This window comes from Nicotiana tomentosiformis, chromosome 8, assembly GCF_000390325.3.
Source record: "Nicotiana tomentosiformis chromosome 8, ASM39032v3, whole genome shotgun sequence".
NCBI classification, from domain to species: domain Eukaryota; kingdom Viridiplantae; phylum Streptophyta; class Magnoliopsida; order Solanales; family Solanaceae; genus Nicotiana; species Nicotiana tomentosiformis.
The window spans coordinates 25,764,502-25,788,480 of record NC_090819.1 but is presented as its reverse complement, the minus strand read 5'-3'; the positions used below and the strand labels follow the sequence as shown (position 1 = coordinate 25,788,480).

At 35.1% G+C, this 23,979-nt stretch overlaps 2 protein-coding genes across 4 annotated transcripts; both read right to left on the bottom strand.

The window, feature by feature from the left end:
* Positions 1-4,428: 4,428 nt before the first annotated feature.
* LOC104120513 (calcium-dependent lipid-binding protein-like) lies at positions 4,429-10,449 on the bottom strand. The gene is made up of 12 exons (XM_009632282.4): positions 10,331-10,449; positions 10,070-10,292; positions 9,332-9,433; positions 8,834-8,884; positions 7,929-8,049; positions 7,555-7,673; positions 7,334-7,432; positions 6,404-6,484; positions 6,230-6,315; positions 5,789-6,014; positions 5,494-5,658; positions 4,429-4,925 (listed from the first exon to the last, which is right to left on the bottom strand). Exons 2-12 carry the CDS (start codon positions 10,172-10,174, stop codon positions 4,602-4,604), a joined length of 1,479 nt encoding a protein of 492 aa, XP_009630577.1. The 5' UTR covers positions 10,175-10,292; positions 10,331-10,449; the 3' UTR covers positions 4,429-4,601.
* Positions 10,450-13,004: 2,555 nt separating this feature from the next.
* Positions 13,005-23,212, bottom strand: LOC104120512 (digalactosyldiacylglycerol synthase 2, chloroplastic-like). 3 transcript variants are annotated; one of them, XM_009632279.4, is made up of 5 exons: positions 23,053-23,212; positions 20,895-21,263; positions 19,379-19,642; positions 17,491-17,840; positions 13,005-13,788 (listed from the first exon to the last, which is right to left on the bottom strand). In XM_009632279.4, exons 2-5 carry the CDS (start codon positions 21,174-21,176, stop codon positions 13,299-13,301), a joined length of 1,386 nt encoding a protein of 461 aa, XP_009630574.1. In that variant the 5' UTR covers positions 21,177-21,263; positions 23,053-23,212; the 3' UTR covers positions 13,005-13,298. The 3 variants fall into 3 exon arrangements, with proteins under 3 accessions (XP_009630574.1, XP_009630576.1, XP_009630575.1); XM_009632281.4 differs by having other exon boundaries at positions 20,895-21,255; positions 23,053-23,205; XM_009632280.4 differs by lacking the exon at positions 23,053-23,212 and adding an exon at positions 22,961-22,979.
* Between the last annotated feature and the right edge of the window lie 767 nt (positions 23,213-23,979).

Below are 23,979 nucleotides of genomic sequence, written 5' to 3'. Positions count from 1 at the left end.
AAAATGAAACTATTCCCAAGGAACCTTCTGAATTTGTGGCAGCTGACTTCAGGATGATGGAAAAGGATGCCAAGTCCAAGAAGATTCTCATTTGTGGACTTAGTCTTGATGAGTATAACAAGATCTCTGCCTGCTCCAATATAAAGGATGTATGGGATACACTTCAAACTGCTCATGAAGGAACCAATCACGTGAAGAGATCAAGAATGAGTTGCTCATGAGAAACTATAAGCTTTTCTCTATGAAGGAGTTTGAACCTATTCAGGAGATGATGACCAGGTTCACTATCATAATAAATGAACTAAAGTCATTGGGTAAATACCTCTGAAGAACTGGTTAGCAAGGTTTTAAGTATTCTTCTTACTTCATGAGAATCAAAAGTCACAGCCATTCAGGAAGCAAAGGAATTGGACAAGATATCACTAGATAAGTCGATTGGAAACTTAAAAACTCATGAGATGAAAAAGTTGGAACTACGCAAGGAGGAACTAAAGAGAGATAAGGCACTAGTTCTTAAGGATTCCAAAGAAGATGAGTTTGACAATGATAATCTGGACCTAGCAATGTTTGCTAAGTTCATGAAGAACTCCAAGAATGCACCAAAGAGAGAAAGCAATAGCAAACCTAAGTAGATAGACAAGTCTTCATATGATGGTTATTACAAGTGTAACAAATGGATCACATAGTCAAAGACCGTCCAATGTGGGAAATTGAATGAAAGAAAGAAACAGCTGAAAAAGAAAAAAAGGATAAGTTGAAGGAACAAAGTCTAAACAAAAACAAAAATCTAGGCAAGGGGTTCACTGAGGCCATGAAACAAGATTTTCTGGCAGCATATGAAGATAGTAAAAGTGACAAAGAGGAGTAGAAAGAAGATGAGGCTATCGGTCATTATGCTTTAATTGACTCACGTGAGATCATCATTGAGGTTGAGCATCCCCTACAGCTAGGGATACATATTGGAGGACCCTCTCTTTTTGATGGACACCACTATGATGAATGGAAGATGCATATTCCGTGTTCCTTCAGGCAACTGATTTCAACCTATGGATAATTGTCAATCACATGCCAATCATTCCTACAAAAGTGGACAACAACAGAAAAAAAGCATCAAATGAGAGAAAGAAGATAATGTTGAGGATTGCCAGATAATTCAGAAAAATGCTAAAGCAAAGGACCTCATTTATAGGAGTCTGTCAAGAAATATTCTCTACAAGGTGTCCTCCTGCATTTCATATGGAGGACTCTGGAAGCTGATTATGGAAATGAAAATATTGAGTTAACACTGATGTCGATTAAAGAAAGCAAAATAGAAGAGGAAGTGATAGGGATGATGGCCATGAATAATTCAGAGGCTGAAGATGAATCAAACCAGGTAAGTATATCTAATCGGAAATAAAACATTCATGTTGATGGCAAAGTGGTGAAGAGCTCTGCGAGAGATTTTGAGTTGGAATTTGATGCTGAAAAACTTGGGCTGCTGCTAAACATCCCTCCCTGGGATAGAAAATTATTTGAAGAAAAAATCGCCAGCAATTGACAATGATGTGGATACATGTATTGTGGTTACCAGAAAGTTTTTCCAGAAATTTGAACTAGATGCTCCTCAAAAGGTGTATAAGCTGATATGACACATTTTCACAAGTTGTTGTTCCATTTTGTGAATTCTTGCATTCTGCAGAGATTTGAGAAGAGGCATGAGGCTATTCTACTTGACATGATTATGATGGAGCTGTTAGACACATGCAGGGCAATCAAGCTTCCTAATTTGATGATCCAACACATGGCAAGGGTTGCAGACACCTTCAAGCCTAAGCATGCTATGCCATATGATTTCATGTTGACTAAGCTGTTTGGCAAGCTCAATATCTCTCTGCCTGAGCTAAAGTTTGGCAATCACAATGATGTTCTAGATGCAGTCACACTCAGGCAGTGTGGCTATGGCAAGATCAAGGCTAAAGGTCCAACTGGAACTGCTGTTCTACCTGGAACCAGCAGGGCTGCTGAGCTTTCTAAAAGGTTGGAGTTGACCTTGGAGGAAAATGTTAAACTCAGGAGGACAATGATGAACTAAGGAAGGAAACCAAGCAGCTTAGGGAAGAGCTGAGAAAAGACAGAGAGGCTCATGTACAACAGATTGCTACTCTTGTGAAAGCCTTGACCCCCTCCACCTCTCACCCTTGACCTTGGTCCTTTACCCTATGTCGTGTGTCTAATTCTTGTTGCCAGTGGTGCCATGTCTTTTGTTCTCAATGTCTAGTTCTGATTAGTATGAAGGAAGTTCTACTTTATTTTGTTTTAATGATTTTAGATCAAGGCCCTAGGCATAATTTGGCACTACTAAATAAATTCTATGATGTTGCTTACCTGCTTCTCACATGGTTTATATCATCAGCATCGTTCATTTGCTTTGATTTTTCTTGTGCTTGTGGTGTAGCCTCAGTGGCCATGAATCTTATATTAAATGATTGCTTATTTTGTCTTACAATTGTTTTAATTTTTTTTGATGATGTCAAAAGGGGGAAGATATAGTTGGGGGGGAGGGGTGGGAGATTTGTTTGTTCAACAATTGATGAATAATTTTTCTGCTCAAATGCGATGTTGTGTCTACTTACAAAAGTTATCACCTGGTTCATGAGCACAAAATTTGTCATCATCAAAAAGGGAGAATTTATTGAGAATTGAGTTTTGATGATTAACAAGCATGTGCAATGACCGTGTGCTAAGAACCAGGTTCTCACAATAGCTGCTGAATGTCCTTACAGGGCAGTAACTTTTATACAAAGTTATTGCAGTCTGATATTGCTGGGAAAGACTCTTGATGCGATGATGGTTGTTGTCTAAGGATATCTTGCAGGATATATAGTATATATGAGTCACAAGGTTTGTAGAGTCCTCATGACTTCAGGATTTGCAAGCAAATGAGAGTTTGACTACGTAGTACTCCCAACGATCATGGAGCTTGGGAAGTTAAATACTTTGCCTATGGACTGTTGAAAACCATCCTTTTACACATTGACTGAAGAAAGTAGCATAGCACTTTCAGTTCAAGACGTACATCAAGTTTCTCATCAAGTTTGTCCCGAAAGTCATTTTCTTGAGTCAGTTTAGTTTATGTGTATTAGGAGATTGAGTTGTAATCATGATGATATTCAAACAATGTTAATTGAAGTATTATCTGAGTTTTGAAGTTAGTGTAACTTTTAATTTTCATACAACAAGTAAAAGTAAAAGAAGTATGGGGGTATTGGGTTACAAGTATTGTAGTAATCAGTACATTTGACTCAGTTGTTCTGGTGAAGTTAAAGTTAAAATCCTATGTGGTAGGTCGTGGTTTTTGCACCTTTGAGCCGGGTGATTTTTCACGTAAAAATTACTATTCTTACTTTACTGTTTAGTTTATTTATGCGTAAGGAATAAGGGAAAGAACCAAATTCTTTAGTAACTTAGGAAGGCACTCAAACTAACACTAACTTATTTCATTTTTTTCGAAAGAGAATTAAGAAATTTGGAGTACAAAAATAATAACATTAGTTTCTTTTTATCACGATTCAGACACTGAGTTTTTAGATTTTTTAAAAATAAAATTTACATATTTAAAACTAAAATAGAATGTGATACAAGTCATACTCCCTCTTTTCAATTTCACGTGACACACTTTCCTTTTTGGTTTTGTCAAAAAGAAAATATCTTCTTTTATATTTAAAAATAATTTAACTTTAAACTTTCTATTTTATCTTTAGTGATATAATTTTATAGTCACTCAAATATATATGATTAGTCTAGACCACAAATCTTAAAAGTTTTTTTTCCTTGCTTAGTGCTTGGTTAAACATTATCACATAATTAAAATAAGATGGAAGGAATAATAAAGTAGTAGGTGGATGGAGTTGGTATACTACGTAACATTTTATTTATTTTTTATCAAATGCTTACAAGACGTACTTTTCTTTAACACTTAATTAAAGTTAGCCAACAGGGGAAAAGATCAATCAAGCCAAAACCATGAGATCACATGAAAGCCGGCAGCCTGCTCTCTCACGTTCCTAGCGAAAATTAATAAATCAAAGAATTTGACAAGTACTATGCTTCAAGTCAATATTTAGGATTAACTATCAAAGATTGCGGTGAAATGGATATGATTCATATATAGGGGTGGATAGAGCTTATTTGATATATCGGGTTTATCTGAACCAACTGGTTTCAATGCGGAACATAAATTTTTATGTAAAATTTTATTAAAATAGTACTAATAAGTAGTAGATACGATCCTATAACTTTAAAAATATAGTGGATTCAATACTAAGAACCTTAAAGATATAAGAGGTTTCGTGTTTCAGCCCTGGGAATGGAAAAAAAATCTAGTCAGGGAGCGCTTCCCCTTTAATGGGTTTTATGGAGCGTGAATGCGAAGTAGTCTGGGGCCCCTTTAATTTCCCTCTTTCCAAAAACTTCGTTGTCACGTTGAATCAACATATGATGAGATCGATCTCGGTTCATACACTAAGTTCTAATTCACACTACTAATCAATCTTACAAAAAAAAAGAGACAGCTGTGCAAATCAATAATACAAAAAGAGTCACATAAGCTGTGCAAAATATCAATCTTGAACAACGTTTACTGGAGAAGAGCCACTTCCACTTTTCTTATGATTGGTAGATTGTCCAGTAAAGGTCCTTCCCATGAACTTTTTGGTTTTGCTTAGGCCACTTCTTACTACCCTTACACCAGCACCTAGCCCTGCACCAATGCCACTGCCTGCAGCACCAGCACCTGAAGCAGCTAATGTTGCTGCACCATCAAGAGCTTCCATTGAACTTCCAATAACCCCTTCTGCTTTTAGTTGCTTCCTTTCTTCCATGATCTTCTTCTCTTCCTCTAGAGCTGCTAATTGCTCTTTCTTGCTGAATTCATGATACAGTATCTGCATTTAAAAAAACATTAGTCAGTCATACCAAGTACATGCTACTGTTGGAGAATACTAAAGCAAACTAATTAAGTGTGCTAGGGCCGTTTGGTTCACATACTAGTTATGCGGGATTATAACGCATGAAATTTTTATGCGATGAGTAATCATGAAATGATTGTTATGCGGTGATTAATATGAGGGAATCGTTATACAATGATTAATATTGAAGGAATTGTTATGCAAATATTTACTTACTTTAAGGACATTTTTGTCCTTATATAGTTTAATCCACCTATTACTCATACATGTATTCTTATTCCATATTCTCTATTACATAGATTCTTCCATAACTTAATACAAATACTATGTAATACTGCCAATAACTTACGCAGAAATTAGTTTATTCTTATGCGGACAACCATACGTTGTACTAGTTGTGTGGCGATGATTTATTTCTATGGGGTAATTAAACGTTGTATAACTTTATGCGGGATTTTTAGTTGGCATCGATAATACTAATACAATCAACCAAACTACGCTTTTAAGTGGAACTTCATGGCCAAAAATATGATTTGTTGGGTACCTTGATAGTGATGGTTCCTCTATCCTTCTTATCTTTGACTTTGAGCATATCAAATTTTGGCTGCAACCTTAGTTCAATTTCTTTTGGTGTCTCGGCTTCCAGCTCGTTCAAAGGCAACTTTGTAACACCCATTCGGTCATCTTGTCCGATGTCTTCATCAAAGACCTGTTCATAGTCATGGATGTGACATGAAAAACAGAAGGGAAAGACTAATTACAATGTAAAAGAATCAGGGGGCATATTCTAGACAGAGCAGTTTCCATGCAAATATGAGAAATGGATATAGCAATTAAACCTCAAGAAACAGAGACTGTGTCTCCTTGTCTTCTGCAATCAAAACAAATGTCTCATCCCAAACAGGATTCAGGTTGTTGTCAATGGTTTTTGTCTTAAATTTGAACAGTGGACGAATGTATACAACCACGTATGGATCAGATTTTCCAATCATTTCTTGGTTCTTTAAGTTTGTAGCCCTGATTACAGTTACTGTTAGCCTCCCCTGTGGCTTAAGCTCCAAATCGCTGCATCGGACACAGAAAAAATCGGTTACATAAAAGATGAAAACAGAATGTATGGGGAGAAAAGGAACTAACGTGTACATGGATGCACACACTCATACACAGAAGAAAGCAAAAGGGAGCACCCAACTTTTGCTTATTTTTCCAGTTACAAAGAATGAAAAATAAATCGCAGATAATTAGTCGCTGGATAAGAAATTAGTAAAAATTGAAGATACCTGGTATCCACAGGTAAGCCTCCAATCGGTACCACAATTCTGTGAGGCCATTCTAGCATATCGGTTACGATTGAATCTACAGTGTCCTTTCAATGAGAAAAGAATACAGTGTTAGACTGAGAGGCAAAGATTTGAAATAAGTAATGCACCGGTAGAAGCTATGTTAACACTTACTTCTATCATGTCAGAAAGTCCAGGAATAGCTGTTAAACTTCCACCAACAGCTTTCAAGGTATAATCAATTCTCGGCTTTGGCTGGTTGGATAAACGAGGTATCAGTCATTCAAATGTCTATCAGGAATAAGCTTCTCATAAATCCAATTGAAAGAAGTCATACTTAAGCCACTTAAAACAGAATTGTAAACCAATTGAGACATTTTAACAAGATAAGGCATCCAGAGTAATGTAACAAGGTGCAAAATCACACTTCTGTCCTTTTCTTAGAAGAGTCTTGAGTTCACCTGTCAGACTAGTTCATGCAGTACTATCCTTGTTCTCATATTTTAATCTTTTTCTCTGTTAGTAAAATATTTTCTGTTCACTTAAACCAAGAGAATGTGTTGGACCTACTTTAAGGTAGTCCATTTTCACTCTGGCAAAAGTCTTATCCTTGTCACAAGTCCAATATACATGATTTGTCATCTAACCTAAAAGGATTGAAATTTGTGTCCATGGTAAAGTTCATGACTTAGTATTCATTTACATTCATATGAAATTTTTTTATTCATGAATCAAGTTCAGTTAACATGTCTTACTATCAAAATATTTTTTTAAAATCAATCCAGAAAAAGGCGAGATGTTATGGCATTCAAATCTACTGTCTAATATCTCAGCCAAAATTCTGTTAAATCAAAACAAAGTTCAAAGGAACTCTAAATGCTGATTTAAGACAACTCGTTAGAAATAGAACCCTTTTCTTGCTCTTCTCTCCATTTTGGGGAACAGGATGGGGTACTGAAGGAGATTTTGTGGTACAATAGATTCCTTTCACCTCCTCCCACCAACCTCACAATCAAAAAATAAAAAGAGAGCAAAAGGAAGAGTTGGAAACAACACAAACAGAGAATGAAAGAAACATATTTTATCATAGAATTTATGGTATACCTCAGAAAGTAAAGCAACAACAACGGCAGAAATGCAAGGAATTTCCTCAGCTAGTTGGAATATAACACGAATAACTGTGAAGACTTGAAGATCTTTCAACTGCAATCAGTTTGAAAATATAACACGAATAACTATCAGTGCAACTGTTTTATAGATAACTCAGTCATCAGAGTAAAATTGTCCTCAACAAATTAGACAGGTGAAGAGTTGAGGCACCCGACCTGAATGGGTATAGAAGCAACCACTGCATCAACTTCTAAAACAATATTGGGATCACCACCCCATCGGAGGTCAATATCCATAATGATTTGACCCTTTTTCAGGCTCTGAACACGAATACCTGCATTAATTAAGTATTGTACATTCTTTCAAAGAGGGAATCACACATGATTAACGCTTAATGGTGGAGGTAACCTTAAACAACTAGTCTTTATCTTTACCAATGAAGTGCTCGGTCTAGATAAATTAAATTAACTGCACTGGAGTATGAGTAATGAACAATGGAGAAATCACTAAGGCCGCACTAACAGATTCTCCAGTAGAATGTCTAACAAAAAAGAACATAACAAATTAGTGGATAGGTTTATGTTGCTACCTTCAATTTTAGGAGCCACAGTCCCCAAGGACAGTTTGCTGAACTTCAATGAAGAAATTCCAGGAGGTCGGTAATCTTCTAAAATAGGTTCAACAGAGTCTTTTATAATAGCTTCTCCTGCCTGCACAGTGGCATATTCCAGAGATTAGATTTATGGTGTCACAACATGGAGGTTAAACATTTCACCACAACAATGAGCCGACAGATGTTGCTGATCTAACTGAACATTTCACCTCGACATAACAAGTATTTCCAGAAAAGGTTCAACTTTCAAATTATCTATCCAGAGGCAGTGTTAACATCACAGCAAATAAGGTATATAAAAGAAAATATCTAGTCTCATTGCACAGAGGAATCGACTGAAAAACTGTATACAAAACCAATGTTTCATCTGCTCAAATTTATGAAAAAACACATATATGCCTACTGCACTCTCAACCTATTTCCCACACCTTATTTCAACTTCAATACCATGTCTTTCACACACAATATTAATAGGGCATGGCCAAGTCCTTAGACAACTTTGATATGGCATACTAGAAGCATACTATAAAATACATGAAAACTGAGATTCTTATAGATTAGGTTATGGATCAGCATAATAAATGTCTTGTGCACGCTATCAGTTCTTAAAGGAACAAGTTCTCTGATACACAATGAACCAGTAGAATATTAAGACATGGAGACATTATTGAAAGATACATTCTCTAAAGAGGAGAAAAGATTTGGGTATCATTACAAGAGACATTTTTTATCAATATGCTGATGATCAAAGAGAACCTAAAACACGATTAGATACGTCATACCCACAAAGCAAGCACAATTTATATTATTATTGAAGTTACAAAACCCGACTTAAAAAGCAAAAATTGCACAGGATACCAAAGATAGGTGTAAAAGCTTACATCAGCAACAAATGGCCACAGTTTGCTCAATTGTTTGTTCAACCATTTGACCTGCCAGCATGAGACAATATGAGAAAATGTAACATTACTAATGCCAGATATAATACAGTTTATCTCTTAAAATTGCAGAAAGAAAGCATGTGAAAACTACAGATGTTAAACAACCTCTAAGATTCACATCTGACATTGATAAGATCAGGAAACAACCTTTATAATGTCTACCTCAGTCCTATCATTATGTTCATGAACTAAGCCATCTACTGCCCTTTAAAATATAATATATAACCAATCGTCACCACGTTCCCACCCTCCAACCTATAAAGCTCCAAAGTGTACTACAGTTCTGATCAACAGATTCCAAAAGTAGAACCTACCTTCATTGACTATATTTCTTAAGCTATAAAACATTATTATAGGACAGAGAAGAAACTTTGTGTTCAGCTGAAAATAGGATTATTATAGAGCGATGAGTGTAAACAAGTAAGGCCAACATCCAACCTGTTCAAAAACTGGGAATGATATCCATTCAGGAAACTTATCTCCACAGATTTTCTTTAGATCATCCCTGTTGAGGGAGCCCATTAGTTTTACATCTACGGCCTGTGTTAAAGAAATAAAATACAGAAAAGCAATGAATACCAGTCTTTCAGAAAGAAAACCGACATGCACATCCACAATTCAAATTCTCTTATCAACTAGCATAATGAGTAGTACTATCTAAATTTTCACATCTACGTTTCAAAGCAACCACAATAGCTAGTTCTTACTCTTATAGCAAAGTACCTTGAGGAGAAACTGAAGTATCAATACATATGGACCAAAAGTATAGAGTATCAAGCAGCAAAACTAGGTTCGAAATCAATTATTTTTACTTGTTTAGTGAAGTTATTTAACACATATACAGTGTTTGAATTAAACCAAAACTATTGGGTTCACATGAACCCATAAGTTGAACTCTACATCCGCCCCTGCAGTCTAATGCCAGCATATTGTAGCTATATTTTCGTCAAGCAATAACGCAGTTGAACTTAATTCCCAAAATCATTCCCTATTTTACTCAGAATAGCAAATTTAAGCCTTTGCAAATTATACAGTCATTAGACAGATTCCTCATATAGAAAATACGTGTGGTAACATAACAGTCCTCTCGTAATTAGGTCACATGAGAAATTACAACAGAAATTTTCAGCATATAGTATGTGAATTGCGAAAGAGAATGTGCAATTATATATATACCTTGGCGATTCGCTTAGTGCTTCTATAGCTCATCATATATTGCCAACCCGCCATTAAACCGATCCCGAAGATCATCCCCATCATAATCCCCGAAATTAATCCCATTTTTATTTTATTTTTTGTTATCTTATAGTTGACTGCTTCGAGCCAATTTTCCTAATAAAAGGACAAATTTGCTGTAGAGCCAAAAAGATCAGAAAATGAAGAAATCTCAGAGAGAGAGAGAGAGAGAGAGAGAGAGAGAGAGAGAGAGAGAGAGAGGATGAAGACCTACGGTGAAATTCAGAATCAAAATTGACGCGTGGAAAACTAAAAGAGAAGAACGAAATATTCGATTTTCTATTTTCTTTTTCGTTCGATGGAGCTGAAATTGACAAAGGAATCCACGAGCCAAAAATTTGAAAGGTGGTTAATAGAGTTAGTTAGTCAGGGACAAAAATGTCAGTTCGTGTGGGGTCCTTAGTTTTAAAAAGTTTGTTACGCAAGTTAGTGATCCATGAGACATTTCTCTTCCTCGTCTATCATTTGCTCTCTCTATTCTCTTTCAATTCCTTATGAGTTCCATTTGATCACTATAATAATCACTGTAATGTTTGAATTTCCCATATATAGTATTAGTGGGAAAATTTGAGAGATTGGATTATAAACGGGAACAATTTTTTGAGGTTGATACACTTTGGAAAGGATGCTTAAAGTATATTTTGAGTTTAAGCTCATAGTATAAAAAATATTTATAATCAGGTCACTTATTAGGTAATTACAAGTAAATTTCTTGATAACCAATCATTAATTGGTAATTTAGTAAAAATAAAAATATATTATCACATGTTAAAATTTAATGATTGTGTATATAACTTAAGTTTCATATTGATTGTCTAAGTTGGCAGTTCCGGATACTACAATTCGAACTCATAATACTGTCACTTTGCGTTCTGGATTCGTGGTCCAAGAACTGTTCTCTTCAGTTATAGGGCATCTTTTTCACAAATTAAAATTATTTTCAACAATTTAAACTAAACAAATTGTAAGTTCACAGAATAAAATATATCAAAAATTAGAATGTAATTATATTAAAGCAAAATAATATAAATGCTTGTATGAAAATGCACTAGTCCATCAAAATTCTAATGAAGTTAGTTTCTATTTTGATTTCTTTCCTTTAATTTCCGTGCTCAGGTTATAGATTTCGCAGACCAGAGCTCCTAAACATAATAATGTTTCTGGTTTTTAACTCATCAGAATTAAATGAAAATATTGCTCCAACAATATTCAGTCACCGCTAACGACAAACTCCAAAACGTTATAATTTAAGGCTTGTTGGCATGTTTAATTCATAAATTATACTACAAAATTCAAATATAAAAAAAAAACAAAAGAAAAAAGAGAAAGAATCAGTGCTGACAGGCTCTCGTGAATTTGCAATTATAGGACAAAATAACGTTCAAATACATTGTCACACCGGTGGAACAATATAAAGCTAGAGTTTTAATATAATGGATATTCCATTATTTTTAGTATAGAGTTGCTATATATATATATATATATATATATATATATATATATATATATATATATATATATATATATGTTGAATTCCCTTAATTTTTTCGTATATTTATCTTTTTATATTTTTACTCATATTCATAAAAAATTGTATATTTACTTCTTTATATTTTTACTCCTATTAATAGAAATTCTAGTTCAACCACTGGCTGCAACTATAATGCATAAGTGCCTAACTATTTAAATCACATATGATAAAAATATTTACACTTAAATTACATTAAATATGATTATTAAAGTATCAATATATTTACATTTATCTTCGAACTTTTCATACTTTAAAAATGATTAATAAAAGCATTATTATTTACACAATATTTATTGACAAGTCTAGATTGACATAAATTGGAAATATTGATTTTATTACACAAATGAATAAAAATAAACTTATCAAAAAGAAGAAAAAAAATCAACAAAAATAAATATAAAATTGAGTACTTTCAGTCTCAAAAGTCAAATGAAAAAAACGAGAGGTGAAATTAAAACTGCTCAAATCAATAAGAATTAAAAAAAAAAAAAAGATAACTTAAGTTTCGCCAATAAAAGCTTTAGATTCAAGTTTATTTGTTTATTTTTTGTGGGAGAAGAGAGGAGCTTTTGATTATTTTAGAAGATGGGGTTTGGTGGGAAAGAAAGTAACAAGGGAATAAAAGAAACTAAAAAGGAGAAGCAAATACAACAACAACAACCCAATATAATCTCACTAGTGGGGTCTGGGGAGGGTAGTGTGTACGCAGACCTTACCTCTACCTCAGACTGTTTCCGATAGACTCTCGGCTCCCTCCCTCCAAGAACTCCTCACCTTGCTCCTGGGGTGACTCGAACTCACAACTTCTTGGTTGGAAGTGAAGGGTGATCACCACAACGCAATGAGAAAGAAAAAGTACATTCTGTTGCTAAAAAAAAAAAAAGGACACTGTTGAAAGATAAGCGATAACAGGTCTAGGAAATATTATTAAAATTGGTAAAGAATGAAATGGAAGCAATTCACAGTAAAAGAAACTAAGAAAGTAAAAAAGGAAAGCAGCAAAAAAAAAGTAAAAAAGGAAAGAAAGTAAAAGGATCCTGCGTCTTTTACTCCATTTCCGTCACAAAGATCGGAGCACCATCAGCGTTCATTCTTAATGGGTGCTAATTATAGGTATTTCGCTATTATTAACCATTATCTGTACAAAATGCAAGTTACGTGTGACGAGCAATGGGTGCTTCAGCACCCACAATCATGTACGTGGATCCGCCATTGACTATGCATGATTGCAGAAATGCAGGATAAGATTGCATACAATATGCTCTTGTGATCCAACCTTTCCCTGAACCGCGCGCATAGCGGGAGCTTAGTGCACTGGGCTGAAGACAAGAAAACTATGCGTGATTGGACCAATAAATTGCACTGATTAATGTAAAGTTTTCATTACACTGTCAGTGGATATAAGTTACATCCTATATAGTATATACAAGGAGTTGATTTGTCCTCTCTAAAAAAACAAAGCTCATTTGGGAGCCAAAAGAGTCTGTACAACAACAACCAGAAAAATAAAAACTAATCCTTGCAATGGAACAGCAAAATCCCATGATTATCAATAGAAAGAAACTCAAATATTGTTGCTGTCAAAAAGTAGAGATGTTAACAGTATTAATAGAGAAACCAGCCTGCAGAGGATGCGCCTCAGATCCACCTTCCAGAAGAAAATCCCTTTTTCTTTGAAGGAATAGCCAATCCCAGCTCTTTACATTGCTCTTCATTCGGTTGTGAACTCAGAAATCCCGTCCCCACGAAATGTACCCCCGCTGATGCATCCTCAAATTTTTTCTTTAAACTTAAGGATGTCGAGAGAAAAGACTTTGAAGTAGTCTTTGATGATTTCCTCATCGGCGTGATGTCCAGCTGTGCTACTTCCAGAAATCGCTCGGTTGCTGCTTCCCAAGAAAGTTCATGCCTTTGTTTATCAGCCAGTGGAGCAGGCTCGTCGGATAATGCCTTGAGTGTAGCTTTAACAAACCCTTCACCGTCATCATATGTTCTGCAATTCGGGAACTGCATAAAGAATTCATTTGATGGATGGTTGGCGCATACAACTATTTTGCCCATTGCTAGTGCTTCAGCTGTGGTTGTACAAACTACATCCGTGGTGCTTGGATTAAGAAGCACTTTATAGCTGAAGTCAAAACAAAAGACAAATAAAAAAAAATGAATTGTCATTTGTTGATGATATGAGAATGAAAAACAACACCTACAGTCAAAGTACATAAATTCAGTGTCTCTAACGCTTCATTCAGCAAACTTTCATTATGTGTTAAAAGTAAGGGAACTCAAATTCTCAAGGTACATAGCACATGTAAAGAAAGAACAAGAATTGATGCAGTAGGAAACTACTTGCTACTATGCTACTTTATGCGCACTGAGGATAGTAGGAAGCACTTTGGTAATCTTATGAATTCCTAAAAGTGGAAATGATTTAAATTGGGAAGTTTCATGAGTCCACTTATGGTGTTAGATATTCTGCAGCTTCCACCATTTATATATTTGTGTAGCTTAAGATGTACTGCGTTCTAGAATGATTTCTAGTTTCCCACAAGTTATACTCCGTGGTTAAATTGCAATGTTTTCAAGTCGATGAACGTTGCACCTTCTGTTATGCTTTTGCCAATTTAAGAATGCAGTGGTGTTGTTCCGTCAACCCTATGATACCAAAGAATCCTAAAAGCAGGGATAAATTCATTGTCCAATACTTTCATATCAACCCTCAGACCAGTCCCGGACCTTCGTCCTTTATAATTTCCTGGGTAACAACCTGTTAGCTCCTAAGCAAGAAATGTGATGAAGCAGCTGTTGCATCATACGACAAGATCGTCACGAGGTCATTGTTCATCCAACACAATTATCTGCAGCGAACAAGCATCTATGTGAGTGAAATTCTGCCAATACCTGAGATTTTAAGCCAACTCCTTCCCAGTTGTGAGGTCACGATCCATATCAGAGAGTATTAAGAAGGAGGAAGAAGTCATTTATGAATGCCTTTAGACATCAATAGTTCTGTTGTGAGTCACCTGTGATTCAATAGTTTTGTTGTCCTCTTATACAAGACAACTGGAATCCCTGCAGTCAAACCACAGAGGTAATTCCTCACTCTCTTTCCAATTAAAATCTATCTAAAGTGTCCAGAAGCAAGGGAAGAATGAGGGATTGATTGATTAACTAGAATAGATCCATAACATGTTTCCATCTGTCCTAAATGACCTTGACTTTTTCTTGAATCCCAAATTTAGTCTCACTCGCCACTAGTATTGGTGTCTCGATTGTGTTCCCTTCCTTTGGTTACTAAAATGTTTCAGTTTGGTAAGTTTGAACAACCCAAGGAGCGGAACGAGCCTTGGAGCTTGGATACAATTGGATTTCTGCATCCTCCCCTTTGAGCTTCCTTCATCAATTCTCTACTCTTTTCCTTTCTTTATTTTTCTTTTCCTTTTCGGGTGTCCAGGGTGGGGGGTAATGGCAGAGCTAGGTACTTAGGAACGTCGCACTTGGAATGCAGATTACACAGACTCCAGGAAAGTATATTTTTCTTTCTAGCAATGCGAGTCTCTAATTACTTAACTGGCATTGAGCTGAGAACATTTTTACTTCTTTTTAAACTCTTCAAACCAACTCAAAGTATTTCCAAATTCAATATAAGTATCCTTCACATTTATTCAGTAAGAGAAGTAAAAGATTCTACTAGAGCCGTCAAAATGGGTTTGGCCCGTGAGGCCAGCCCAACCCAACCCGCTACTTGGGTAGGGTTGGGCTAGGATTTTTTTAGCCCATTTAAAACTAAGGCTTATAAGCCCGGCCCAAGTCAGCCCGTTGGCCCTTGAGGCTTGACCGAGGCTGGGCCTGGGCCGGCCCGTGAGCCAAAAATTAATTTACTATTAAATATTTAATATTTAAAAAGAGTAAAAACTAAAAAAACTATTAACTGTAATCCCCATTCCCCAACCCTAGATTGCTCATTTTACCTTCCATATCAACTAGAATTTAGATTTTTGGCATGCATGTAATATGACAAAATTAGTGTTTCTTTTGCTTAATTAATAACGAACTCGAAAAGTTTTAGGTGGCCAATAATAATCGTTTTTCAAAAGAAAATACTACTTTAAGTGGCCAATGATCAGTTTGGATTACTTTAATATATTATTAATATTTAAACTGCTCTTTAGTATAGAAAAAAATAATTTTAAATACACAAAAATAAAATTGACCACTAGCAAATTTCAGGACTTTTAAAAAATTTATGGACTATAATGATGAAATCAATAAATGATGTTAATCCTAAGTTAAAAAACCTCAACATATAAACTTATTGAAACAATCCCTGAATCTGAGGAAAATGAAAGAAAAGCATCAAGAAAATATTTATGTAACTTTAAAAAAGAAGAGCTAAAGATATAGAAAATTTGCATTTCAATTACGAGATTCCTCGTCAAATATCAAGTTTTTGTACGCTCTAAGCAAACAGAAGTTGTTTACATGATTAATCGACTATGTCACGAAAAACTATTTAAGGATTTAAAGAAATTCTTTTTTCTAAAAAAAAATTGAAGGGCCGGCCCGTGCTAGCCCGCGGCTCTCTTGGGCTGGGTTGGGCTAACCATTTTAAGGCCCATTCATGTGGCAGCCCGCCCTAGCCCACCAAATTTAAAAGCCCATGAGGCTTGGGCTGGGCTTGGCTGGGCTGACCCGTTTTGACAGCTCTTGATTCTACCCACCCAGATCCTACACTAATACGCTACCTTAAAAAGACAATTCAGACACCTGAAACTATCAAATCACTCAACCGTGTTTCTAGCAAAATGTACAACCAGCTGCTGCAATTTCCGAATCATATACTCCCTTTCATCCCATATTTGGATGTCCATCTTTCAGTGCTGAGTTGACACCATTATTAAGATGAGAATCCCAAATGTGTTCCTCACACTTAACTGATGGAACACGGAGGCAGACAAGAGTTTTTGAAAACTGAAAATTGAAATTGTTGTAATAAAAAGTAAAATTGGAAGCATGCAACTCTTTTGTTTTCTATTATGTGGAATAACCTTACTTTTCGTGAAATATCTAAGAATAAAATCAAACCAAGATGTACAAATGTGCAACAATGGAAGTGTCTTATAGAACTAAAGGAAATCGGCTTTAAAAGAAGCTCGAGTTTTTGAAACTTGTTCTAGTTCACTTGCATTCTGAAGTTGAGTTATTTTTACCTTTTCCAGAGTTAACAATGTCTAATAACACAACTGAGAGTTGGATAGGATAGGGCAACAGTGGATCATGGTAACTGCCACTTATACGATTGCTATAGTGAAAACGTCACCAAGCATCAAAAGTACTAACTATATATACATCTAACATATATCTTAAACATCATCTATAGATAAGTTTTGTTATTTTGTTGAGTATCGAAAAAATAAAGCAGAGGCAATTAGGGATCATAGGATGGGAATGCAGAACCACAACCAAGCCTAAAGCTTCTAAATTGTATGCGTAGGTCCACATAAAAAAATACCAATGGCATTATCTCTACCTCCCTTGGTTATTGAATATTTTTATTTAAATCAAGTTTATTTCATTACTAACACACCAAATGGTATCAAAAGTATTTACAAAGTGAATGAGAGGCTCAAAAACATCAATTAATCAAGTCGTCTCGGTCATAATGGTTCCTCCCTTTGCACCAAAAGGACAAGAGAAAAAGAAAAGACGTCTAAATAGATACAGTAGATGCACACCCACAATTGGAGGAATTACCCCCACGGAACCCCTCCAGATAAATAACAAGGGTGAGGAAAAAGTTTGATAGTAGTTGTTATCTTTTGGAGGCACTTACTCGTGAAATAAGGGATCTGCATGATCACATGCTGGATGTACCTTAACTGCCAATTCCAACTTCTTAAAAGCTGCCTCAATTTGAGCAGAATCCTCACCACTACCGTGTAAATCGATTTCCAGTCCAGCAAGTTCCTTTTGATGATCACGTAAGAGTCTAAGTAGCTCCTTGTAACCTTTACTCCACAACATCTTACCAATGTAGTAGACACCTTTGCTGAAAGCTTGGTTATCATGTTGCTGTTTCTCTCTTGTTTTCATCCCAATTTGAAGGAATTTTGGATTGACTCCATGCACATTACAGACCAGAGATCTTGGGAGATCCTGGGTGGCAGCAGATAACCTGATGACCTGCCATTTAGAGCAAGTAATTATAACTACTTAAGCCATTCCACATCAAGTATGAGAAAATCATGATCGTAGCTATAACCATAAGTACGGCCATTAAGTCTAATGAAGTAATTTCAGATTTATAAAGCAGTCTGAATTTGTCTGTCAAGATAAAACCAATATGTTTGCCACCATCCTATACCATATACTGGTGGAAGAGCATTAATTTTTCACTTCCATTACATCTAGGCTGCATAAAAAGCAAAATGTTAAGATGCAGACAGATGGATGACAATAGCCAATTCTATGTATTAATATTAAGAACAATGTATGTGCTGCTTTTCCTTTGTTCCAGTGGTCGACCTAAAGAACTTTAAAGAGCATGACAGTTGTTTGGTGGCATTCAACCTAACCAGCATTTCTAGCAGTCAAGTGGCCTATTTCTGGATGAGATCATATTTCAAGCGAAAACAAGGCATTATTATGTTGCCCTGTGCAAATGACAAATTAAAGCAGGGACTTTTTGAACTATCTCTAGCTTAAGAACTCTTTTTCTATACCTTAAGAACTCTTTTCCTAGATAAAGGAAGTTTGCTCAGAACTCCGCAGTGGTATCTGAAACTTAAGGTGGTTAACCAAAAGAAAGAACATAAATAATCCCACATTACAGCAGTGTTTAAAAAAGCGCTCGCTTCATCGCTTTAAGCGAGAAGCGAGGCAAAGCGTGAAAGGCAGCGCTTCAGCAAGCTGAAGCGACTCGGGTCAGTAAAAGCGACCGCTTCTCTGTAAAAAGCGAGAAGCGGGGAAAGCGAAGCGAAGAGAAGAAGCGTCCGCTTCTCTGTATTAAAATACCCAACCCTATTTTATTAAAAACTAAGTTTTTTGGATTAAACACTGATCTTCAACAACAGCGACTAGTATTCTTCAACTTCCAACAGCAGCGACTTCTTCTTCATCTACTTCTGATTTCTTAAAGAATCTCAAATCATCAACTAGGGTTGTTCTTCTACTTCTTCTTCCTTCTTCTTCTTCAACTTCAAGTTCAAGACTTCAACAGGTATGTTCTGAACTTCTGATTTCCATTCTTCTTCTTCTTCTTCTTCTTATTATTCTTTTTCTTTCTAAACGTCCAAAAAGCAGCGAAATGCTGGCGAATTTTTTTCAGAATTTTACTGCCCAATTTTTCCAGAATTTTACTGCCCAATTTTTCCAGTTATTAATAGAGAATTCCAGTTATTAACAGAGAAGTATTGAACATTTGCTTACAATTACATGTGTTGTCTATGCAATATTTTTTTACTTTTTTTTTAAAATTTCGCTTCACTTCAAAAAAGCGAGCGCTTCGCTTCTCGCTTCTCGCTTTAAGCGAAATGGGGTTTGTCGCTTTTTCTCGCTTCACGCTCTTCACAACACTGCATTACAGTGATTTCAAAGAGTTATATTTCACCTAAATTAGCTGAAAACAATTCATACCAGTTACTGCCCTCCCCCCTTCCACACACGAAATCTAGATCATCATAACCAACAAATGAGATAACTAAAATGAACTAGAATCATACCTTGTGACAATAAATATCGACAACCCAGCTATTTATCTGTTTTAAGAAAAATGCCTGCACGGCATTCCTTTCTCTCCTTACATATTCCAGGTAATTGGTGTGAACAATTCCTACAACCAAACGAAATTTCTTTTTCCATCTCTTTCCGTGATGAAACCATGTAAGATGCTCGGGCTCCTCAAGGACTGCAACATCTGCTTCATCATCTGGAATGATTACTGTGATGTCCCCTAAAGCAAGAATGCTCCTTTTTTCCAGAGAAAACTGCAATGCAGAAATCCCAGTTTTTCCTCAACAAGTTTGCCAGAAATTATCATTGCAAAAGTACAAATACAGATAAATGAAAACAGATTGAATAGAATAATTTGCAATATGAAATGATCTTCCATGATTTCATATCAAAACATTATTATTGATGAAATAGCACTAATTTTAGAAGAAAATGAAAGCAGGAGGTTGGAAGACGATAACATAATGATTTGTTGCTATACAAAGTGAATACCAAATGCAACAGACAGTCAGTTGAGATAACAACAAAATTATCACGATGCATATTGTCAAGAACCAAATGATTTTAAAGCTAAAAAGCCCCTCTTTACCGATTCCAGAAATATGCACAAAAGGGAACTCAAATTTTCTTGCAGCAGTCTAAATCAACTATTCTCATACTATAGACATCATTAAATTACAAAAATTTAAAGAAAACTGGAAAAAATACAAAACAAATTTTAAAAAGAAACAAATGACTTCATTAAGTTACAAAACTTCAATTTCTCCATTCCCCTAAGTACGCGAAAGAGAAACAATTGAAGATCGGAAGCTTGGAGTTTGTGTGCAACTTTCAAAGGCAAGTAAACACTAGGATGTTTTCTAAGAACTAACTGGTGGCAAATTGTAATTCTGAGAGAAACTTAAAATTTCTAGAAGGAAAAATATGACATGTTAAACGCTTTTAAAGCAGCTTCCCTCACTCCCAATCTAAATCTGCTAGGGATGAGGGGAAGAAAAAGAGTAAACGATAGAACAGAAGAAAGAAAAAGTGGCATGTTAAATAATTTGGTTTACCTCTACAAATATGCCAAATTAAACATCAGTGCAATTATCATTGAATAAATTCAGTAATTCCCAGTACTACATTGTATGATACAGACACACATATATACCTATATATGTCACAAGCTGAAGTATGTGTGGCAATTAATCGACATATTCTAAGAGCTCGGTGTTTTTGGTATTATAAGCTAGATTCATACTCAATCATATTTCAGACTTTAGAAAATAAATGAAACTACAGTTAAACCTCTCTATAACAGCCTCATTTGTTCCAAATTGTTTTGGTTGTTATAGTGAAGTGTTGTTATAGAGAACATATATTATAACATAGCATAAAAATGGGTTCCATAAAAACTTGGCTTTTATAATGAATGTTTGTTACTTGTTATATAACGATGTTGTTATAGAGAGGTATGACTTTAATTGTTTTTTTTTCGATAAGTTGAAATAATTCTGCATTTACCTTTCCAGGGTAAAAACGTATGCTAAAATTTGATGCAAAACCAGTCCTCTCTTCCAACCACTGACGGACACACTTTTCCTGCTCCAAGTGTGAACTAAATTTGATACCGTTCGGAAACACATGTTCCTGATCTTTCAATGGCAGCCAAGGAACCACCAAGGTAACCTTTTGCGCACCATCTTTCGCAAGATATGCAGCACGAAAGAGAGGATTGACGGAAGTTCCAGTTAGCCAAGGAATGCTTGCAGTGGTATATATGGCGATGTGATGTTTTTTATCCATTTATTGAGGTAGAGTCAGATTATTTCTGGCTTCTTCACATGCCACCTAGAGTCAGGAAAGGGAAATTTCATACACTGACCTGCACAGCTGAATTTAAAGATACTAATCAGTACTTTATCAAATACATAAGGACTCATACATGTTTTAAATGAAGGACCATTGGAAGATATCGAACAAAAACAGAGAAGTTTTAGAAAAGTTTGATTGAACAGAAGAAGTACGCTGTAAAAGATCTATATCAAATGCAAAAGACTTAAAAACATTATGAATGATGATTTCTTAAGCATAAAAAAGAAGATGGTGCAAAAGAAACGTGGTAAAAAAGAGATTCAAGTCATATATACTTGGTACCAAGCAGTAGTGTTGTTCTATCACCACTGACTTTTGCTCAAATTTTAAGAAAATAGTTAGTTTCACCTTAGTTATTCAAACTACTGCATATTTTAGGTGAATGAACTACAAGCAGAGGCAGATCAAAAATTTAAATTTGATGAGTTTAGCCTCTAAATTCTTAGCATTGAACTTATTGTACTTTTGAAATTATGGATTCAGAATTTAATATTTGTTGAAGATTTAGTGAGTTTTTACATGTATATCTATATTCCATGTCGAAAATAATGGCTAAGTTGAACTCATTGCACAAACACTCCATCCCCTCTGACTAAGTAAGCAAAACTAAAAGCTCTATACTTTCATTTTTACCTTCCTAGTAAGTATAAAGTTTTCTAATACACAGAAATCTCAAAGACATGGCTTCAACAAGAAATATCTTGAATCCTAACAATACTTGTTTGTACTTGCCATATTGGAAAAAAATAATAATAAGATTCATTGTTTAACAGAACTAAAGAAAGTGCAGAACTTCAGCTAACAGAACTAAAGAAAGTCCAGAACTTCAGATAGATATGTGTCATAATGCCCAAGATAAATACACTAACACCCATTTAAAGAAACCAAATCCTCTCTTTGCTCCAAAGACAAATAACAGAGCTAGCACTTGCCATATCGAAGATAAGCAACATAATTCATACAATAAAAGAATTGAAGAAACTTCACCTCAAACCTTCAGTTAGAAATGTTTCATAATACCAAAAACAAAGTCAATATATACTCAAGAACCTCATATAAAGAAACTAAATTCTCTCTTTTCTGCAAAGACAAAATACATTGCTAAATAAGTGCAATCCGTGCACAAAGCATCCCATGTTCACGCAGGGTCGGGGAAAGGGCCGCACCCTAAGGGGTGTGATGTAGACAGCAAATCCTAATGCAAGCATTAGTGGCTGCTTACACGGCTCGAACACATTGAAAAAAAGCAAAATAATTCATACCATAAAAGAATTGATGAAAGTTCAAACCTTTAGTCAGAAAAGTGTCATAATACCTAAAACAAAGTCAATATACACACAAAAAATACCCCTATACAGAAACTGAAATTCTGTCTTTTCTCAACAAAGACAAAACATAAGCTTGAACCAATATCGAAGGTCAAAAACACTAGGTGAGTGATTTCGTCTCAACTGCCTAAGTCTTGGCTGGCAGAATTACCCGGTACATGTGTTGATGGGAGTCAACATGTACCAGGCGGAATAGTTAGAGGTGCACGCAAGATGATTTGGATAAAAAAATTATACATGTATAGATAAAATGATAACCAAAAACATATATACACAAAAAAACATACATGTATACACAAATATATACATATAGATAAACTTGAACCATTGAACCAATATGAAAGAAGGGGACAGGGAATAGAACATAAGAAAACAGACACAACCCACATCATATTATTGCATTATAAGTTGTTGGTAAGCTGAAAACACCACAACAAAAGATACCCAAGATTGAACATGGGTTTTTTTTAGCAACTCGCCTTAATTTTCTCCAATGACAAGGTTGAAGAATTCTGCAGGTCAGGAGAATTTTGTTCAAGAACAATTAGTAGGTGGGTGGTAGGGTAATAAATAAATTAAGATGTATACAATGAAAATGAGAGACAAGAATACTGATTTAAGAGGTAGGATCAGCTGGAAAGATGCGAATAATTAGGAGGAATATAGGAAGTGGCAATAGTTGTTGTACGAATAATAAATAAAAAAAAATTAACAAGAGGGAAAATGAGGCACGCGCTTGGCACGTGGAGTGATGAAGGAAATGAAAGGGAAGTTGGCGTTAGTTTTATTTCCGTTGGAGAAAGAAAGAGGCATAACGAGAAGAGGGGCCGTTCGAAAATACTACTTCTTTGTTCAAAAACAATGAACCTGTTTCCTTTTTAAGTTAATTTTAAAATGAATAATTTCTTTCTAAATTTAACAAGAACGTAATTTTAAATTTATTATTTTATTTTTAATGGGATGATTTATAGTCACACAAATTTTATGAATTATTTTAGATTACAAGTTTCAAAAATCTTTTTTTTTTTAATTTCGCGTCCAGTCAAATAGGTTCAAACAAATTAAAACGGAAGGTATAAATTTATTGCGGTGTTCATAATCTATAAATATAATATATGTTTTATTTCATACGGATATCTATTTCTAATCATGTTAAATAATATTAATTTTATTTAAGTTTTTTTAATTAATTTATTTAATATAAATATCAATATAAATAAATATTTACTAATTGATTAGTTGGTTTTGTTGACGAACGGCCCTACGTCCAAGCTATTACCAGCGCAGAACACAAAGTTGTGTAGTGGCCTACTAAGGTGCTGGATTTGTTTCTTGATGGATACACACGAGTGCTAGCCTATAAAAGAGTATATCCCGAAGAAACATGAAATTATTAACTTCAAATA